A 17709-nucleotide genomic window follows, 5' to 3' on the forward strand; every position below is an offset into this window, starting at 1 on the left:
TTTTACTACACTATATATATATATATATATATATATTGGAATTGAAAATATATTAATGTATTGAACTATTTTTAGTATAATTAAGAGTATATAATTTTTAACTATAATGCATAATAATAAAATTAATTGACTATAAAAGAGAATCATGTATAATATCTGTTAAATACTTTTTGCACGAAGATTATTAGGATTTCATTATCGATTACATTGCTTAGAATATCCTGCATATTTTGCGATTCGTTAATTATAATCATTTATTTTTAATTTTGGAACTTACCTGGCCACCACTGCGTTTGCAAGAGAAATTGTCGCATTCACAATATTTTCCGTAAAACAGTTCTTGAGGATTGTTTGGTCGTTTATCACAATCGCAGACACCACATTTGCACGTGCCATGTCCGCTGCAAATCTCGACGGTATGATTGTCGGGTTTGCAGTCGGTCATCGAGTTCAATTTGTCAGCACCGATGTCACTTCCCTCGCATTCGCATTGCTTCCCGTAAAAACCGGAATTGCATGAACACACACCGCACACGGACGTGCCTTTACCCTTGCATTCTATTGCGTTCGGCTGATATCCCTGTATCACAAATAGTTTAAAATTTGATATAAAAAGTGTTATAAAGCAATAAATATTATGCGAATTGATCACTCATATGAAAATATAAATAATTTTTTAATAGTATTTTTTAATTATTTAGTTTTGAACATTATACACATAGAGTATCCATGTAGGATTTTGTTATTGGTCCGATTACTGGCCCACTAATGGGAATACTATGAGATGATAATTTCAGCCCGATAATGAATAACTATACTGGTCAAACGTGGTAAACGTGGTAAACAATGTTGGGTCATTAATGCTTGTCTTATCATACCAATAATGGTTTTAATGTCGTGATTATTCCAATTATTTTAAATGTTTTCCAACAAGAGACACAGATGTCACGGTGTAACATAGAATTATTTTATCTTTGTTTAACATTGTCAAATAAGAATAATTCACTGTGTTTACTGTCATCTGTGATAAATGGTTTCTTCATTGTGATCTAATATAACTCTACATTGTTCGTCAATATTAATTTCACTGTTATTTTCTTCATTGCCATTTTTTTCAATATTATTAATACATTTACACTAATGTTAATTTTTAATGTTTTAATTTTCGAAACTTTTTTTATCTATAATAATTTTTCGATTTATTAATAAGGACTCAATAACTATCACACGACAAATTAAGTATAACAGACAAAAAACTGAAATCAATGATACCCAGTCATATGCCAGATAGGGTATAAACCCAGAACAAGATACTAAATACCATCGACCAATAATTGATTACCATATATTGGGCCAAGCATTGATGCTATTGCAAAATGAAAATCAATGATATCTAGTCATTCTATTCTATTATGGCCAGATATAGCCTATAATAGAATACCAAGTATTGGCCAATTGTTCGTTACCATATATTGAACCAAGCATTGGCGCTATTGAAAACGACTGACATTCCTATATGGAGTAGACCAACAAAGCAAACAAGATAAATTGGATCATGAATCGAATCAAGCTTTGAAACAATTGTCCTTAATTTTTTTGTTTCAAACAAGATATTTTATTATGCTAATTTCGCGCGCTTTCTCTGCACTCTGGAACAATATGTAGAGTGCGTTCTGAATATTCGCATGAAATGTATAAAGTGTTGTATATCCTTATCGAATGTTAAACAAGAATGCACAATCTCTATGCGCAAATTTGAAACGCACTTATAAGCAACAATTCTGTATATCTTAAAGCTTATATTAATTCAATTTGCCATGAGATCTAATTTGTTTCGATCTATACTCTAAGATAAATTTGAATTAATTAAAAAATTTTAAATACTATTTACAAGCTAGTTTTTCTACTTTAATGTATTTACCAAATGTTCAGGTTTCTCACAAGGACAATCGCATATAATTTCTAAATCGATAGTCAGACTCTCATTCAAGCCTCTAGGTTTGATCTCCATTGTTTGATACCAATCCTTTGGATCTTTAGGACATTCTACAACCTAATCAATTATGACGAATATATATATAATGAACCATAATGAATTAGATTGCTAATTAATAAAAATATTTATAATTGATCTGCGCACCTTAAGCACAATTTCAAACTCAATTATATTGCCTACGCGAAGTCCTTCGCAGTCCTGACGTTCCAACAACTCTCCCGTTTTATTCAAACATCGGGAGAAATATTTAACGTCGATTATTTTCGGCGCTGTATCAATTAACGTCACTGAATCTACTAGTTTCTGTAAATTAACAACATTATAAATTATTATTATCACTCTTTTAGTTACTACGTATAATTAAATAAAATAAGTATTTTAAAATTATTCCTTAAAATTATTCCTTATTATGATTATGATATAAACTAAAAGTAAACGTAGAAAGATTATTTTTTATAAATTGATAATTGTATATATTGATAATTATTATTTATAATAAATATAATCACCTCGTATTCACTGCTCACTAAGGCAACGACATTCTGTGAGTCATTTTCTAGAGTTCCGGTTGAAGATCCGCTAATACTACGACTTAATCGTTGATAAGTTGCATTTTTGTGATCAGGAACGGCAAAGATAATATTCATATTGTGCTCGCGCGCTTTTCTATTGAGCTAATCAAAAGATTTTATTAAACAATAATAAATGTATAAATGACTAAAATAATCCTCAAAGAAAATAAATGAATACTATATTCTTACCTGAGAAATTGACGGATAATCTTGTAGAAGAGAGTAAGTGTAGAATCCATTCTTGTCCAAGTGACATTTGCAATCGTTGGGCTCTACTATTCCTGCAAGCTAAGAAATCGTTAAGCTTTTTCATCTCAAAACTCTCCCCGACTATAGTCGGTTTATTTCAGAATTGCATGATCTCGTTTTGCTTGATTCACATACTTTTCCATCCCCAGCGATGTGGAAGATTGCATCGGTCGAGAACACAATAAGATGACGTGCTTTTTGGCGCCAGCCGATTTCTTTGGTGCATACTATGACCTGCATCATCGCGTCGAGCCCGCCTTCGGGACCATCTAGATTACCCGATACTGGTGCCGCTTGTACCTGATCCTATTTGTTAAGATTACTTTTGTATTCAATAGATTATTTAAAAATAACTACAAAATTGTCAAGAATAATGTGCCAAAATAAAATTCTACAGAAAATAGGAGATATATATTACATTCTATCTTTTGAAAGAAATTGGAATATGTTTGTTACTTTTATTATCCTTAACCAATTAATAGGATTTGTTTTATGTGCCTCAGCACTCCAAATATACAACTGCGATAATTACCTCAAATAGAGCTACGTTTTCCGTAAGAGGCATTTGATTCTTATAATCATAAGGTGGTGCACATGGTCTTCCAGTTTTCAAAATACAGGGAGATTCCAATCTGATATAAAAATTCAAATTATAAAATTTCTTATCAATAAAATTTCATTCAACAATTATGATAACAATTTCAACGATTATTTAATTAGATTATTTATTTAAATTAAAATATATCTATTGTAATAAATAATACAATATAATAATATATTTAAGAATATTTACTTATCGGGTTGCGTGCTAGTCATTGGTAAAACAACCTTATCTACAAAGCTGCCAAAGCCAATGCGGAAATTTGATGTGAGCTTTTGCATGGCTTTGGCTAATTGTAGACCGAGTTTTGATAATTTGTTTCTATATGGTTCCATAGAGGCCGATAGATCCATAAGGTAATATAAATCTACAGGATAATCTTCCGCCTGACCATATTTCATAGTTACGCGATATTCTTCTCCTGTAAATAATTTATTCAGTTTCTTTGTTCTTGAATTATAAGTTATTTAAATTATGTATAATATTAGATAATTATATCAGAAATGCACAATATTATATTGAAAAATATAGTATTTATAATTATTGTATTACATACATTATGTGAGTATACAGAATGTCCCAGATATCCTTCCACTGACAATTTCTATGCAATATTCTTTTTTCGAAAATGTTGAAGCTGTAATAGTTTAAAAATGGGAAGTATTGACCAATCATTGTCCTTGTATTCGCCTTCTAAATATTGATATAATTGAAGTTGGAAGTAATATTGAAACTGGAATTGGAGATGAAACTGAAACTATTGCTAGAATTCTAAAAATTCTTTGCTGTAACTTTAGGTTCAGCTTCAACTCCAGTTGTAATCCCAATTTCTGTTTCACCTCCACAATTTCAACTTCAATTATATTTAAAAAGCAAGTCGATGTACAAGAGCAAGTCAATGAACATATCCATTATTAAGTAATTTGCCATGCCTGAGTACGCCAATTTTCCGTAAATTGTTTGATCAACTTTAACGCTTCCCATTTAAAAATTATTATATACATTTTCATATAAGAATTTTTTGTTTTTTTAGAATGTTCTACAATTCTACAAAATTTGTCTATGAAAAAAACATTCGCTAATTTTAGGAAAATCTGCATTATTTTATAAAATTTTATATATTTTTATATATTTTTTTTTAAATAATAATAATTACTTTTTATTGTAATTCCTAAAAGAACTTTGTGTCTCAATAATGCAAATTATAAATTGATGTACATTTTTTACTTAACATTTGTTTATATATAAATATATTATTTCAAAATAGAAATCTAAAACATTAAATCTTAATAAAATCTTTCTCTCACCTGACCTGAGACGTAAACGTATCCTCTGAGGTTGAATTTGGACGGGATCTTTACCCTTGATTGAGGATAACTGTTGATTTTCCAGGATATCCATCGTATTCTCATGATTTATCACAGCTGATGGTTGACACCAAAAATTGCCTTCTTTCAAATACGTTTGTTTGGACACGCAACGCAACAAAGGAGCACTTACATTTTGTGTAGATGCCTTGTAAAACCATAAACAAGAAATAATTTACCAAAATTATTATCCATTATAGCTTAAAAGTTATTGAAATTAATAATATGTTTAAATTAAAAAATTTTTTCTATACATTTATAATGTGCAACGAGAAATATCTAATAAAAATATTCACACTTTGTTAACGTTTATCATTAATTCTTATTTAAAGTAGCAAACTGTTATTTATCGTCATTTTAATATAATATCTAAGCGCATATATTAATTGTCTATATAGTATAAGATATAATATAAAATAAATAATAAATAATATCAATTTGCTATCCGAAATCTTGAAATCGACATTTTTTTTTTTATTCACATGACGTACAAAGAAACTTTATTTAATCTATGACATATCGAGAGAATGATTACACATTACAGATAATAGATTTCTGATACAAATTAGAAATTCGTTCACAAGGAAGTAAATACAGACTCTTAGAAAACATTTCGATATTTTTCTAATTTATCAAAATTATTTTTAAGTACAAAATAAAGTTATTAAAACTTTATCTTCATTCTATAAGTAATTTTTATGTTTTTTTAAAGAAATTTTATTTACATTTCGAGAATAATTTTTTTTTAGTAAGTTACAAATATATATGTATTATATTACTTTTACATTACATAAATATGATTACAAAACTATTACAAATTCAATAGTTGATATATTGCAACTTTAATTATTTTATATTTATATGTTTTAGTATATTTATTATTATTTTTTAAATCTATTTCATTTTACATCAAAATTTTATATTAATGTAACCATATGAAAGAAATAAACTTCAGTTTATTTTTATGATATTTACAATATCTATTTAATTATTATTTTTATATCTAATCTTTATTTTATATAATAAATAATAATATTTATAATATCTGAACTGCAATAATTTATTTAAATCAATAAACAATAATAAAAAATTAAATTTTTTTTCTTTTAACAACATTAATATTTTATTTAAATGTAAGGTTCCCGGAAGCAGATCCTCCAAGTTTTTCTCACAAAATACATCTGTCTGTGTATATTCCATTCAACTAGGCGCGAGCGATTATTTTCTCTTCCGGATCCTACTTAGATATCAGAGAAAGATAGAAATGACGAAATGACGAAAGGAACGTTTTCGTATTAAGCTCGCACGAGTCATGCAAAACAGTCAATTGCAGTGCAATTGCATGAGTTCACTCTGGGTATGAATCACCGGCGGCGAAACGCGAAACGTCGTCGGCCCGTCATAATAAGTAGTTGCAATGCAGGTGCGCGCTTCTTCGGACGCGACGCCTTCTCCTGCAGATCGCCTCTCTCTTTCTTTCGCGTGTCATCTCTAGCAGAGTAGACCGCTCGTTAACGACGCTTATAAATATTCATTACCGTCATGGAGCACCAGACGCATCGCGGCGTTTGCAGGCAGCTCGCGCAAGTCTGCCGAGACTCACACAGACTCTCCCGATCCCGATACTGCGAGACCGCGGCCACGAAGAGGTGAGCCGTTACGAGAAGAAAATAGATGATGATCCTCGTCCACCGTGCCATCGTTTCCTTCTAACGTCAAACGTTTTACTTTTAACGCGAACGGGCGAGTCGCCACGCCAGCACGAACACTCGCGATCCGAAAGGATACTGCGGCATCCCGCGGAAATGACTCCAAGATAAAACGCGTCATAGTAATAATACGCGTGATTAAGTAATCGTTTGTTCTCTCCACCTTCGACAATTTTTCCAGGAACCAATGATGGGGTTCCTCGAGACATAGGCGAGTTCGTCGGGTGCGGCAGAACGATAACAAATTTGATTTAATCAAGTTTTAATTGAAAACTTCATGCTCAGTTTAAACCTGAGCATATGAGTAACAAAAATAGATGAAGGATATATAATGATGTTTAATAAGCATATTCGTAATAATCGGTTCGAAAGAACTGAAGAAAATATGAAGAAACTTGCATATATACAAAAAAATGATGGATATTCTAATTAAAATAATCTTGTCCACTAAAAATAATCTTAATTTAATATAGCAATATTGATGAAACAAATAATTTCACGATATTGCTTTTAATTAGAATGCTGTTAGCTAACGCTGTTATATAATATGTCATTTTTTTCCTACTTAGAGTTATCGCTGAACATTGCTTACATTTAGTATTTACAAATAATCTACAGTAAAGTCATATAAGGTATGAAATACAGCAAACTGCTGCGTAAAATCGCGATTATACTATGTAACGAGAATTATTGAAATACAGAACAGTTTATAATTTAAAAACAAAATCAAATGCAACAAATATTACACAAATTCTTCATTATGCTTCCAATTTATCTCTGAAATTATGTCACCATGTTTTAAAAATCTTAATTGTATATAATAAATAAGTAATAACTTTTTTATTAAATTTTCATTTAAATAAATATATTAAATTTTATAATAAATAAAGAAATTGTTTTTAAAAACTTTTACATATAAATAAATTACATATAAGTAAATAAACGCATTTCTTTTATTGAGCATACAGTATTGTATATATAAAATATTCTGGATCATATGATGATCTTATATTATATATATTGTATGTACAGTTATACGATTAATGTTTGTTAGGAATTTATTTAATATTTTAAAAAGATTACTTTGGCGCCATCTACTCTTCTTCAATGAATTACCCATGTAAAAGTTTGAAAATTTTCCGATAGATGACGTACAAGAAGAAAAATAAATTTGAATTAGTTTGGCGCCATCTAGGATTACAAACATGAATCGTCCTTGTTCAGTTTTATCAATCTTCAATAGATAGCATCGCAAGATAAAAACAAAAATTGACATTTTTCAATAATTTGCTTTAATAAAATTTTTGTGGTTACGTTACTTAAAATGAAATAAATATATAATCCAATGTCGAAGAAAAAAAAATGAAGAGTACAAAAAGTTCAGTCACGCGCACAAAAGGAATAAATCTAAAATACTTTATTTCTTTTCTTTTTCGAACTTCGTGACATATTTTATATATTTAACAATAAATTGAGTTCTTTTACATGTTACGTAAAACAAACTGTAATTTTAACGATTTTCATAATGTTTCGTTCATGTAATTTTTTTTTACACTATCGAAAATTTTGCAAAGTCTTCAAAATAAATTTCCTGATGTTATGTTTGTTTTTCATGTTAATTTTCTAGAATGTGAGAATGTATCCTTATTTCTTTGCAATAAGGTGTGTTACTACCGTTATAATTCTCCATTACATTTTTGGAATTCCCGCTCCAGAATAAGTTTCTCGAACCTGTCGAGCGACCTCGCTTCCATGAACAGGAATTGACAAGAACTGTAGTCGTCAAGTCTCAATTGCGTATGCTCCGTCTCAAAGAGACGATAATCCTTCATTATTCGTACACTCTTATATGTGGTACGTGACAGAGAGTGTATGTTCTTGATTGAATCCTCGACCTCCGACAAATTTGACAGATGACCGACTGTCAACATTCGACAAGTTTGATAAAGTGAGGAAAATAAGCCGACATGGAGGCAGTGCCGAGATTGCCGATGATATGGTTTCAACTAAAAGTCAGTCCAGAGCCGACTACTTTTGGTCCGAAGCTCAAACAGGTACAAACCTTGCGAGTTTGTCTCTTTTTACTTTTATATTTAATTAATCAATCTTTGTTATATGTTTCATCGTTAGAAATCCATTGTGGAATGTCAAAGTGATAAAAACAACTTGTCACCACCATCTCTTGAACGTCTCTGCACCTTTGCTTTCCTTGTATACTGTTTTTCTTTCTTTTTTTAGTACATACAAGATTTTTACAATGAGGAACCTGAGTCATACAACAGTGAAATACAGCAGTTGGAAAACTTACGCTCGATGGCAGTTAGAGCACCTCTCGACATGGCTGGATGTACACTGTTAAAGAAATATTATTGCCAGTTGCATTTTCTTCAAAGCAGATTTCCCATGTACAAAGATGGTCCTGCTGCAGTTACATTTACGTGGTATAAAATATTTTTTTATTATACTTTACGAATATTAATTATCTAATATTTATCTAATTGTATATAAATTGTATATAATCATGAATTTGTTTCTTTTAAATTGCACAATGTTTTTTTAGTAGAAACATTTATGTTTAGTTTAAGTTTTTAAAAGAAATGCTTAGAGTTAATTAATATTAATATTAGTTAAATTACACATGAATTGATTAATATTGATTTGTTTCTTTTAAACCACTTTTTTTAGGAGAGACGCTTACGCAAATTTGGTGTGTTCATTGGGAAGCATTCGTTTTGAGATTATATCGATTTTATACAATATTGGAGCAATGCACACCCAGTTGGGCGCACGGGCAGAAAGAAATAGTGCAGATGGAATGAAAATGGCATGTACTCATTTCCAATGTGCAGCATGGGCATTCGAACACCTGAAAAATAGTTTTCCTCAACCATCTGGTATTGATCTATCACCAGAATTAATGACATTCATGCATCAGCTTTCCTTAGCACAAGCTCAAGAGTGTATATTGGAAAAGAGTATGTTAGATAATCGCAAGCCGACGATTGTAGGTATGTTTCATCAACTGTCAGTTTTATAAATCAATTATTATAATAATAATTGTTTAGTTCTGACTGTCATTATACAAGATTTATGTATTATGTAGCAAAAGTTGCAAAGCAAATAGTAGATTACTTTACTATGGCCTTAACCACATTGGAACAAGGTGGAGGTGAAGATGGAACTATATCCGATACTGTTGGTAATAAAATTTATAAGGTGAGGCAAATTATAATTTATATATTTGAGTTAATTTATATACTTGAGTTATTTTATACGTTTTTATGAATTTGAATATAGTTTTTTAAAATGAAATTAAATAATTAATCTAAACTTTTGTAGAGCTGGAAACGCTATGTCAAATTTAAAAAAGCGTATCATATGGCTGTTACGTATCTTTATCAAGGTCTTGCTGCGGAAGAACAAAGAAAAATGGGAGAGAGAGTAGCTTTTTATAATGCTGCGTTAACATCTCTTAATGAAGCACATATGATTTACGATTCTGCAAACGTTAAAGAGGAAAAAGCCGCAGTGGAAGAATCGCTCACATTTACCAATGATGTAATTGAAGGCAAGAGAAAAGCCGCTAAAAATGAGAACGATTTTATTTATCATGAAGAAGTGCCTGAAAAAGAAAGCCTTCCTACAGTGAAAGGCGCATCTTTAGTTAAAGGAATATCGTTTAACATAAATGACCCAGAGGTATCAGGACAAGATATATTTGCAAGGTAATTATGTTTTGTATTTAATTTCTTTTTATTATATTTACAATAATTCAATTTTTTTTCTTTTGTGTAGAATATCATATATTCCTCTTTAATATTAATATTTTCTTTTATAGATTTGTTCCTATGAAAGTACACGAAGCTAATTCTCTTTATTCGGAAGAAAAAGCCAAAATATTACGTCTTATCGGAGCAAAGATTGATGAAAAAGATCAATATCTTAATACTTATCTTACTTCATTGAAGCTAGAACATATGAATTTTTGGGATCCTGATACGCAAGCTTCGGAATGGGAATGTTCACCTCTCCCAGAAGAATTACTCGAACGATGTGCTGCGCTTAATGCTAAACAACATGTTATTCAAGATTTAGTAGATATTATGGGAAAATTATCTGAAACAAGCCAAGATGTAGAAAAAGTATTAAAAGAAATATCAAAATTTTTATTGGAAGAGGAACAAAAGTATGAATTAATTATCTCTTGTTAAAAGTTTTAAGTCTCTGATGTTATTAGCTGCGTTTAGTAAAAAAAAGCAACTTTATACATGTTGTAAAATTCTTTAATATAATTGATCTTGCTCTTTTAGTTTTACTAGATCTAAATGTATAAATCAATCATATCAAAAAAATCTTACAATTGTAAAACTATTTTTCCTACCGAATGCAATTATTGATTATTTAATTACAGTTAGAAAATAAATTTTATTTTTTTGCAGAGAAAAGCAATATCAAGATGCAGTAGGCAAAAGGCCACCATCAATAGTGGCAACAGATTTAACTAGAGAAGCTAAGAAATATGAGGAAGCACACAACAAGGCTTGTGAGAGTAATCAAGCCCTTCATAAAGCAGTAACAATGCACGTAAAAAATTTAAAAATTCTTGCGCAGCCATTAGCTGATTTAATGGCCCAAATTCCTTCACCAAATGTTTGCCTTGCAGGTAATTTTCATATAAATTTCTTACGTAGAATAATATTTATATAGAATAGAATTTTATTACACTTGAGCGTATTTACAGCCAAAAAGGGGACTTGATTTACATAAATTCTTAACTCATATATCCATACCTCGTCCGCAAACTGTCGTACCTATATTATTATAAAAGTTTTAAAAAAAATTTTTGTTTATCCCTTTACTTCCCTACTTTTCTGATTAGACTCTCTGACTTCGCTTCTTTTCTTACATTATTTCATTTATTTCTTTTTATTTTATCCGCTTTTCTCTCTTAGTTATATCTACTTCTAATGTATTGGGTCCGGAAAGTTCGTCCGACTAACCTATATAATTTAATAAATGTATACTAAAATTTAAATCTTCTGCGTTTCAATTTTCCTTCAAAATCGGCACGAACTTTCCGGACAATCCAATATATTCTTGTTCAATACCTACATATATACGTTATCTCTATATCACAGATTTATCATCGTCTATTATTATTATCACATATTTATTTCTTTCTTACTCCTTAGTTCATCTTATTTTCTTTTTCCTACCTTCTCTCTATCTATACATTTCCTTCCTGATTCTTTTACCTCCCTTTCTTTCCATAATTTCCTTATTATTTCTCTTTTCTCTTCATCTAATTCCTCATCACACATTTGAATAATATTTATATATAATATTAATATATTATAAGTAATTATAATAATTTAAATAATTTATTAAATTCGAGTTTAGTAAATGAATTTATTCTTTCAATGCTTGTAGATCAAGGTTCTGAAAAATCGCAAGTTAAAGAAATAGAGAAAATGCAGACTAAAGAGTTGAAACGTGTTTTAAATAAAGTAGATGAAATGCGAATGCAGAGACTTGATTTGCTTACTAAATTACGAGATCAAATTGTTCAAGATGATTTAACGCGCTTATTGGTGACGGCTACATCCGAATCTGTTTCTCTGGATCGTTTATTTGCGGACCAACTTAACAAGCATCAAAGTTTGGTTGGTAAAATTTCACTTAAATTATTTCATATTTTCTAATATGTAAAGATTGAATAAAAAAGTTTAATATTGGATTGTAGGTGAGCTTGATAGAACAAAATCTTGCTGCACAAGATAATATATTAGCAGCTCTAACGGACGCATATGCACAGACTGCTAATGTACGTAAAAGTGTGGAGGAAGTATTGAAACGTAGAGAAATGACTATATCTTCTTTAATCAATTCTTATGACGCATATGAAGATTTGCTAGCGAAATCGAGCAAAGGCTTAGAATTTTATAGAAAATTAGAAATAAATGTTTCAAAGCTATTACAGCGAGTTAAAAGTACATGTAAAGTACAAGAAGAAGAACGAGAGCAAATACTTGCAAAGGACAATAAGAATACGTATGAGAAAGTCGACGCAACAATACCATCAACTTACGATCAAGCACGTCCTCGATCAGGTAATGGTCTGAAGCTGAAGGATTATTTGAATAATAGAGTGGAAAGCGGCACCGGTTATCAAAATCCATATTATAACTTGTATAAAGGACATGTTGCATCGATGGATTCGAAATCGTTGACAACTGACATGGGAAATAAAAATGTAATTCAATCTCCAAATACAATACCCATATCGGAAATTCCGTCCTCAACTGTGAAGTCACCACAACATTATTATCCTGCAACGTACACTGATTATAGAACAAGCTCTCCATATTCGTATGGTACACAGACTTATTATGAAAATCTGGTTGCTAATAGCATCTTAAGTCAGAATTACTTACCGACCACTACGAACATTACGAATGTGTATCAACAACCAACACTATCCACGTCAACTGCAGGCATATCTAATTCGAGTGTACAATATCCTGCTAGTTCCTATCTATCTAATGGACAAACTCTACCCACAGCCACCAGCCAAGACAAATTCCACGACGTCTCTTCTAATTACAATGTTTCCAATACTTTGCAGTATGACGCTTATCAATCACCAACGGGATATAACAGCTATAATATTACAACACCGTATGTTTCCAATCAAGAGAAAGTTACAGTTAAGAGCGGAATGGCTGAGACGTCCACGCACATTCAACCAGTACCGCAAATGCCTGTTGTTTCTACCATCGGAACTGCAGTAGTGAACAGCACCGTGTCGACGGTTGATAGTCAAGGGCAAACTTCTTACAACATTGTGCAACAAACTCAATTATATAATAATCAACAAAAGACAATTTTAAATCAAGAAATGTTTCACAGTGGTCAAAACGCTGTTAGATCTCAAGAAACAATGCCAGTAAAGGACAATACATTGACACAGAATTATTCACTTCCTCAGAATGCTCAATCCGAAATTACGTATTCGCAAAACTATCAGAATACCACGTATTACAATCCAACAGAATTACAAGCTCAGCACGTCCCGTATACTCAAAGTACATACGACACAACTGTCGTTCCTCCAACGCAATACATGCAATCGCAGCAACCGAGTACGAGCAATCAATCTGTACATTCTGTACCATCAACAAATGAAGCCTCGGTGTCATACTCTGCGAGTTTACACGCTGTTAATTCTGTCCAGTATTCACAACAGACCGGTAAAGAACCGAGTAAGCAGAATTACACGGATAAAACATATGCCGCATACGGCACACAAGTACAAATGAATACTGTGGCTTCAAATTATCCAAATACTTATCAGAATTATCAGCATGGTACCGCTGGTGCGCCGTACGAACAGACCAACATGCTACCTGGGGACACGTCCAACACATATGCCTACATAAATAACTCGAGTAGCTCGGAAATAATACAGAGCCATGCGAAACCGACGACGGTGCAAAGTTACTCACAATCGTATCAATATTCACAACAAGTTCCTTATTCGGGATACGTGCAGTATCCAAATTATTCGCAAGGCCAAAATTATGCCTATATGCAAAATGCACATGGAAGCAATACAATGGCATACACATATAATCCTGCTAACCAGGCGCAAGGCTACACTTACGCATCTAATCCTCAAGGTACACAGACTTCTCAAACGTTGGAGGCGACGGTTTCAGTAACATCCTCTGATGTTATGGTCAGTGGCATTTATCAGCAACAAGAGATAAATGCACGATACACGAACGCGGGCAATAATGCTGTGGTTAGTCAAACACTATCCTCGCAATACAGTCAAGTTTATCAATCTCAAACAGGAAATGATACATACTACACCATGCCTTATGGTCTTCAAATGCAGGGTCAAGGTATATTACATCTTTCTAATATCGACATTGTATTTTCTTATGTATAGAATTATATTGTCATTTTAGATCATTCTGTTTCAGCTGGTTCAGTAACAAGACCTGATAATTACACTAATTATAATCAGACATACATGCAAGCCGTCAACAATGGAACAAACACAACAACAAGTGCTAATCCGATGAAGCTTACTACCAAATCCGAGGAACCGAAATCGAACGTCGATCTTCTTTCTGATCTCGACATTACTATAAATCATGCACCTCTTGTGCCAGAAGTGAAACCTCTTTCTACAGTACAGAAAAAAGAGCAAGCAATAGCAGCTGACACCGCGGAAGATGATAAGGTAGAAAAAAGCGAACAAGACAAATCTTGTAAAACTGAACAAAAAATTACAACTCCCACTGAAGACAAAAATGATCATGAGAACTTACAAATCGTATGGGATACATGGTACAATGATGTTCAACCGAAAAAAGATCCCCTAGGAGAACCAGCAGCATTACAAAAGTTCATTAATGACGTTGAAAAATACGAAAAATTTGTAGATAGTTTACTCGTAAAAACTTTAAGTGGAGCAACAAATCTTGATATCAAATGGAAAGAAGTTCAAGATTTCGAAGTAAGTTTAAAATAAATTCCACTAGCTTAATATTCTAGCTACATACTCAAGTGAAGAACATATTTTTAAGGACATGTACATAAATAATTTCAAGTTTATAAAAATCTTTTCTTTTTTTAGGAACGAGAAAATGGAAAACAGTCTAGCACTGTAGCATTAGCTCACTCGTCTGAAAATCGAACAATTGACTGTATTCCATATGACATGACACGAGTGCAAATATCGTCATCAGATGTTTCATCATACATAAATGCATCTCACATTATGGAAATCACACAGTGGATACCTACAGCATTTATTATAACTCAAACACCTTTAATAGATAAATTAAATGTTTTTTGGACAATGATCTGGGAACAAGAGAGTGAAATTATTGCATGCTTAGCATCTGATGCTCAGGTTTGTACTTATATAAAAATAATATATATTCTGTAACATAAATTAAGAAACTGAAAAATGCTATATACTGACATTTTTCGTATAAATTATATTATATTTTTTTATTACAACACTTTTTAAAATTTGTATACTCTAATAATAATCTTTCATCGTAGTTGAATGGAGAATTATATTGGCCCATAAGTGAAGAGGACAACTTAGATATAGGAAATTTTACTATTTCACTAAAAAAGATAGTTAATCATACAACTTATATTCAAAGAATTCTTTCTATTCAACATAATAAAAAGAAATTTGAGAGAGTTATTGTACACATGCAATTTCTTGTGTGGCCTTCAAAGTAAGTTAATTCTGTAATTGAAATACTTTGTACTAAATACTAAAAGTACACGTATAGCGATTGACACATCTGACTTTTTCAGTGGTTTTCCGAGTAGTCCTGGCGCTATACTTGCATTTTCAAGCGATGTAATGACAGAACAGGCATTAAGACGTTGTTCTCCTAAGCCGGTAATTGTACATTGTTTAGATGGCGGTTCATTGAGCAGTCTATTTTTAGTAGCTGCTGCGACCGTATGTCACATACGAGCTGATTGTGGAATCGTAGATGTACCATTGATTTTTAAAGGCCTTGCGAAATGTCGCAAACAAGTCGTAAATAAGGAATCGTTATTATTTGCATACAGACTCGTGTTGTACCACGCTCAGGACATCTTAATGAAACGTAAGTGAAATAATTTCTCATAATATCTTTAATGAAACAATTCCAGTAATGTATTGTTTCATTTCAGGCGGTATTTTATCCTCTACTCGAATCACATTTGACAATTTAGATGGATTCAAAGGGAACAAGGAGAAAACATCGCGAAAATTACAATGCCATCCTTCGGACGATTTTCTTCATAATCTCGGGGTGGGAATGCAACGTTCTGATTCTGAACAATCAGGTATGCAATTATCAAAATATTGTAAATTGATTTTAATATTAATTTTAAGCAAATAACTTGTCGAGCATTAATAGTTATTTCAATTTTTTTTAATTTCTAAATTTTTTTATTTTAGGAAAAACACAAACAATTTTAACAAACGATAGCACGTCGAATAAAAGTTCAGCATCACAAGAAAAATCTAATGGCAGAGTCATTGATCCCTTGAGTCAATTGGATCCTTTGTGGTCCATCAGAAGATAATTACACAACGCTAGGAATGTAATTCCACAATGCAGCTTTAAACGATTATTTAAACGAAATAGGCATTCCTATCTTTGTTAAAGTGATTGAAAATATCGAGCTAGAATTTTTAAGATAGCGCTTGTATAAATAATGTTATAATATATATCGAATTACAGAATAACACAATGCATCTAAATTAGCCTTGAAATAAAAGACATTTATTCAAGTATTTGTGTGCTAATTCTTAAGTTTTAACAGTTTTACTGTCTGTTAAATATATAGAATAAAAATATAAAACATATGCCTCCTATTTGTTCATTTTTCATGTTTATACATTTCAATTGGCCTAAATAATGCAATCTAATTACATTATTTAGTTTATATTCGCTATATTTAGGTTGTAATGTATAATTAAGTAAATATAACATAACTTGTATTTCCTTAGCATTTTAATATAATTGATTTAATATTCTTGACTATACTTGTTTCCATAAGAAATAATTATATAAACTTTATGACATATTCATTTCCAACATAATTCATTAGATAACGAAGATACTTTAAACCAGTGATGCACAATCTGCGGCCAACTCATAACCGAAAATAAAAAGAATATAAAAATTATATTTTGTACAAACAAAATGAACATTACACGACCTATAATATTTTTATCTATTTCTGAAAATAGCTTTCTAAAAATGACTCTTAAAAAAGATTGCGCATCACTGCTTTAGATAATATAATCGTTTGACAATTATAACGCATTGAATGCGAAATATTTATTATAGAGAAACAACTCTTCTATATTTAAAGCATAGGTTATGCTAACGTTCATAAACAAATGCAGTTCTAATAGTCATGTTATTCACAATATTATGTATGATGGATTTTAAGGACGCTGCCGAAATATGTACTAAATATCTTTCAAAATTCTAATAAATTGCGTACAGCAATATTTATATCAATGCAATTGTTTATCTTTACATTTCATTTATAAAAATTTCAGTTACAATGCGATGAGCAATAATACATATATATGTATTAATTTCCGCAGTGACTGTCGCGAAACTCACATAACTGAACGTTAATATAAAAAGATTTTTGTCTATGCAATACC

General features: G+C 31.1%; 2 protein-coding genes across 2 annotated transcripts in view; one reads left to right on the forward strand and one right to left on the reverse strand.

Moving 5' to 3' along the window:
- The window catches only part of LOC105618883 (integrin beta-PS-like), an 8160-nt gene extending 3341 nt beyond the window's left edge, over positions 1-4819 (reverse strand). Inside the window, exons 1-9 of the mRNA XM_012200413.1 lie at positions 4726-4819; positions 3611-3839; positions 3350-3449; positions 2953-3123; positions 2758-2856; positions 2506-2670; positions 2141-2299; positions 1922-2053; positions 278-580 (exon numbers count right to left, since the gene is read on the reverse strand). Coding sequence (XP_012055803.1) covers positions 278-580; positions 1922-2053; positions 2141-2299; positions 2506-2670; positions 2758-2856; positions 2953-3123; positions 3350-3449; positions 3611-3839; positions 4726-4819 — 1452 coding nt within the window. The remainder of the gene's footprint in view (positions 1-277; positions 581-1921; positions 2054-2140; positions 2300-2505; positions 2671-2757; positions 2857-2952; positions 3124-3349; positions 3450-3610; positions 3840-4725) is intronic.
- A 3642-nt stretch (positions 4820-8461) lies between these two features.
- LOC105618741 (tyrosine-protein phosphatase non-receptor type 23) lies at positions 8462-16887 on the forward strand. Its single transcript, XM_012200272.1, has 15 exons — positions 8462-8548; positions 8733-8935; positions 9180-9502; positions 9598-9710; positions 9834-10219; positions 10333-10680; positions 10934-11157; positions 11925-12157; positions 12238-14401; positions 14483-15021; positions 15142-15420; positions 15576-15760; positions 15843-16144; positions 16212-16367; positions 16483-16887. Exons 1-15 carry the CDS (start codon positions 8462-8464, stop codon positions 16608-16610), a joined length of 5670 nt encoding a protein of 1889 aa, XP_012055662.1. The 3' UTR covers positions 16611-16887.
- The last annotated feature ends 822 nt before the right edge of the window (positions 16888-17709 follow it).

Source organism: Atta cephalotes, assembly GCF_000143395.1.
Source record: "Atta cephalotes unplaced genomic scaffold scaffold00018, whole genome shotgun sequence".
Taxonomy (NCBI): domain Eukaryota; kingdom Metazoa; phylum Arthropoda; class Insecta; order Hymenoptera; family Formicidae; genus Atta; species Atta cephalotes.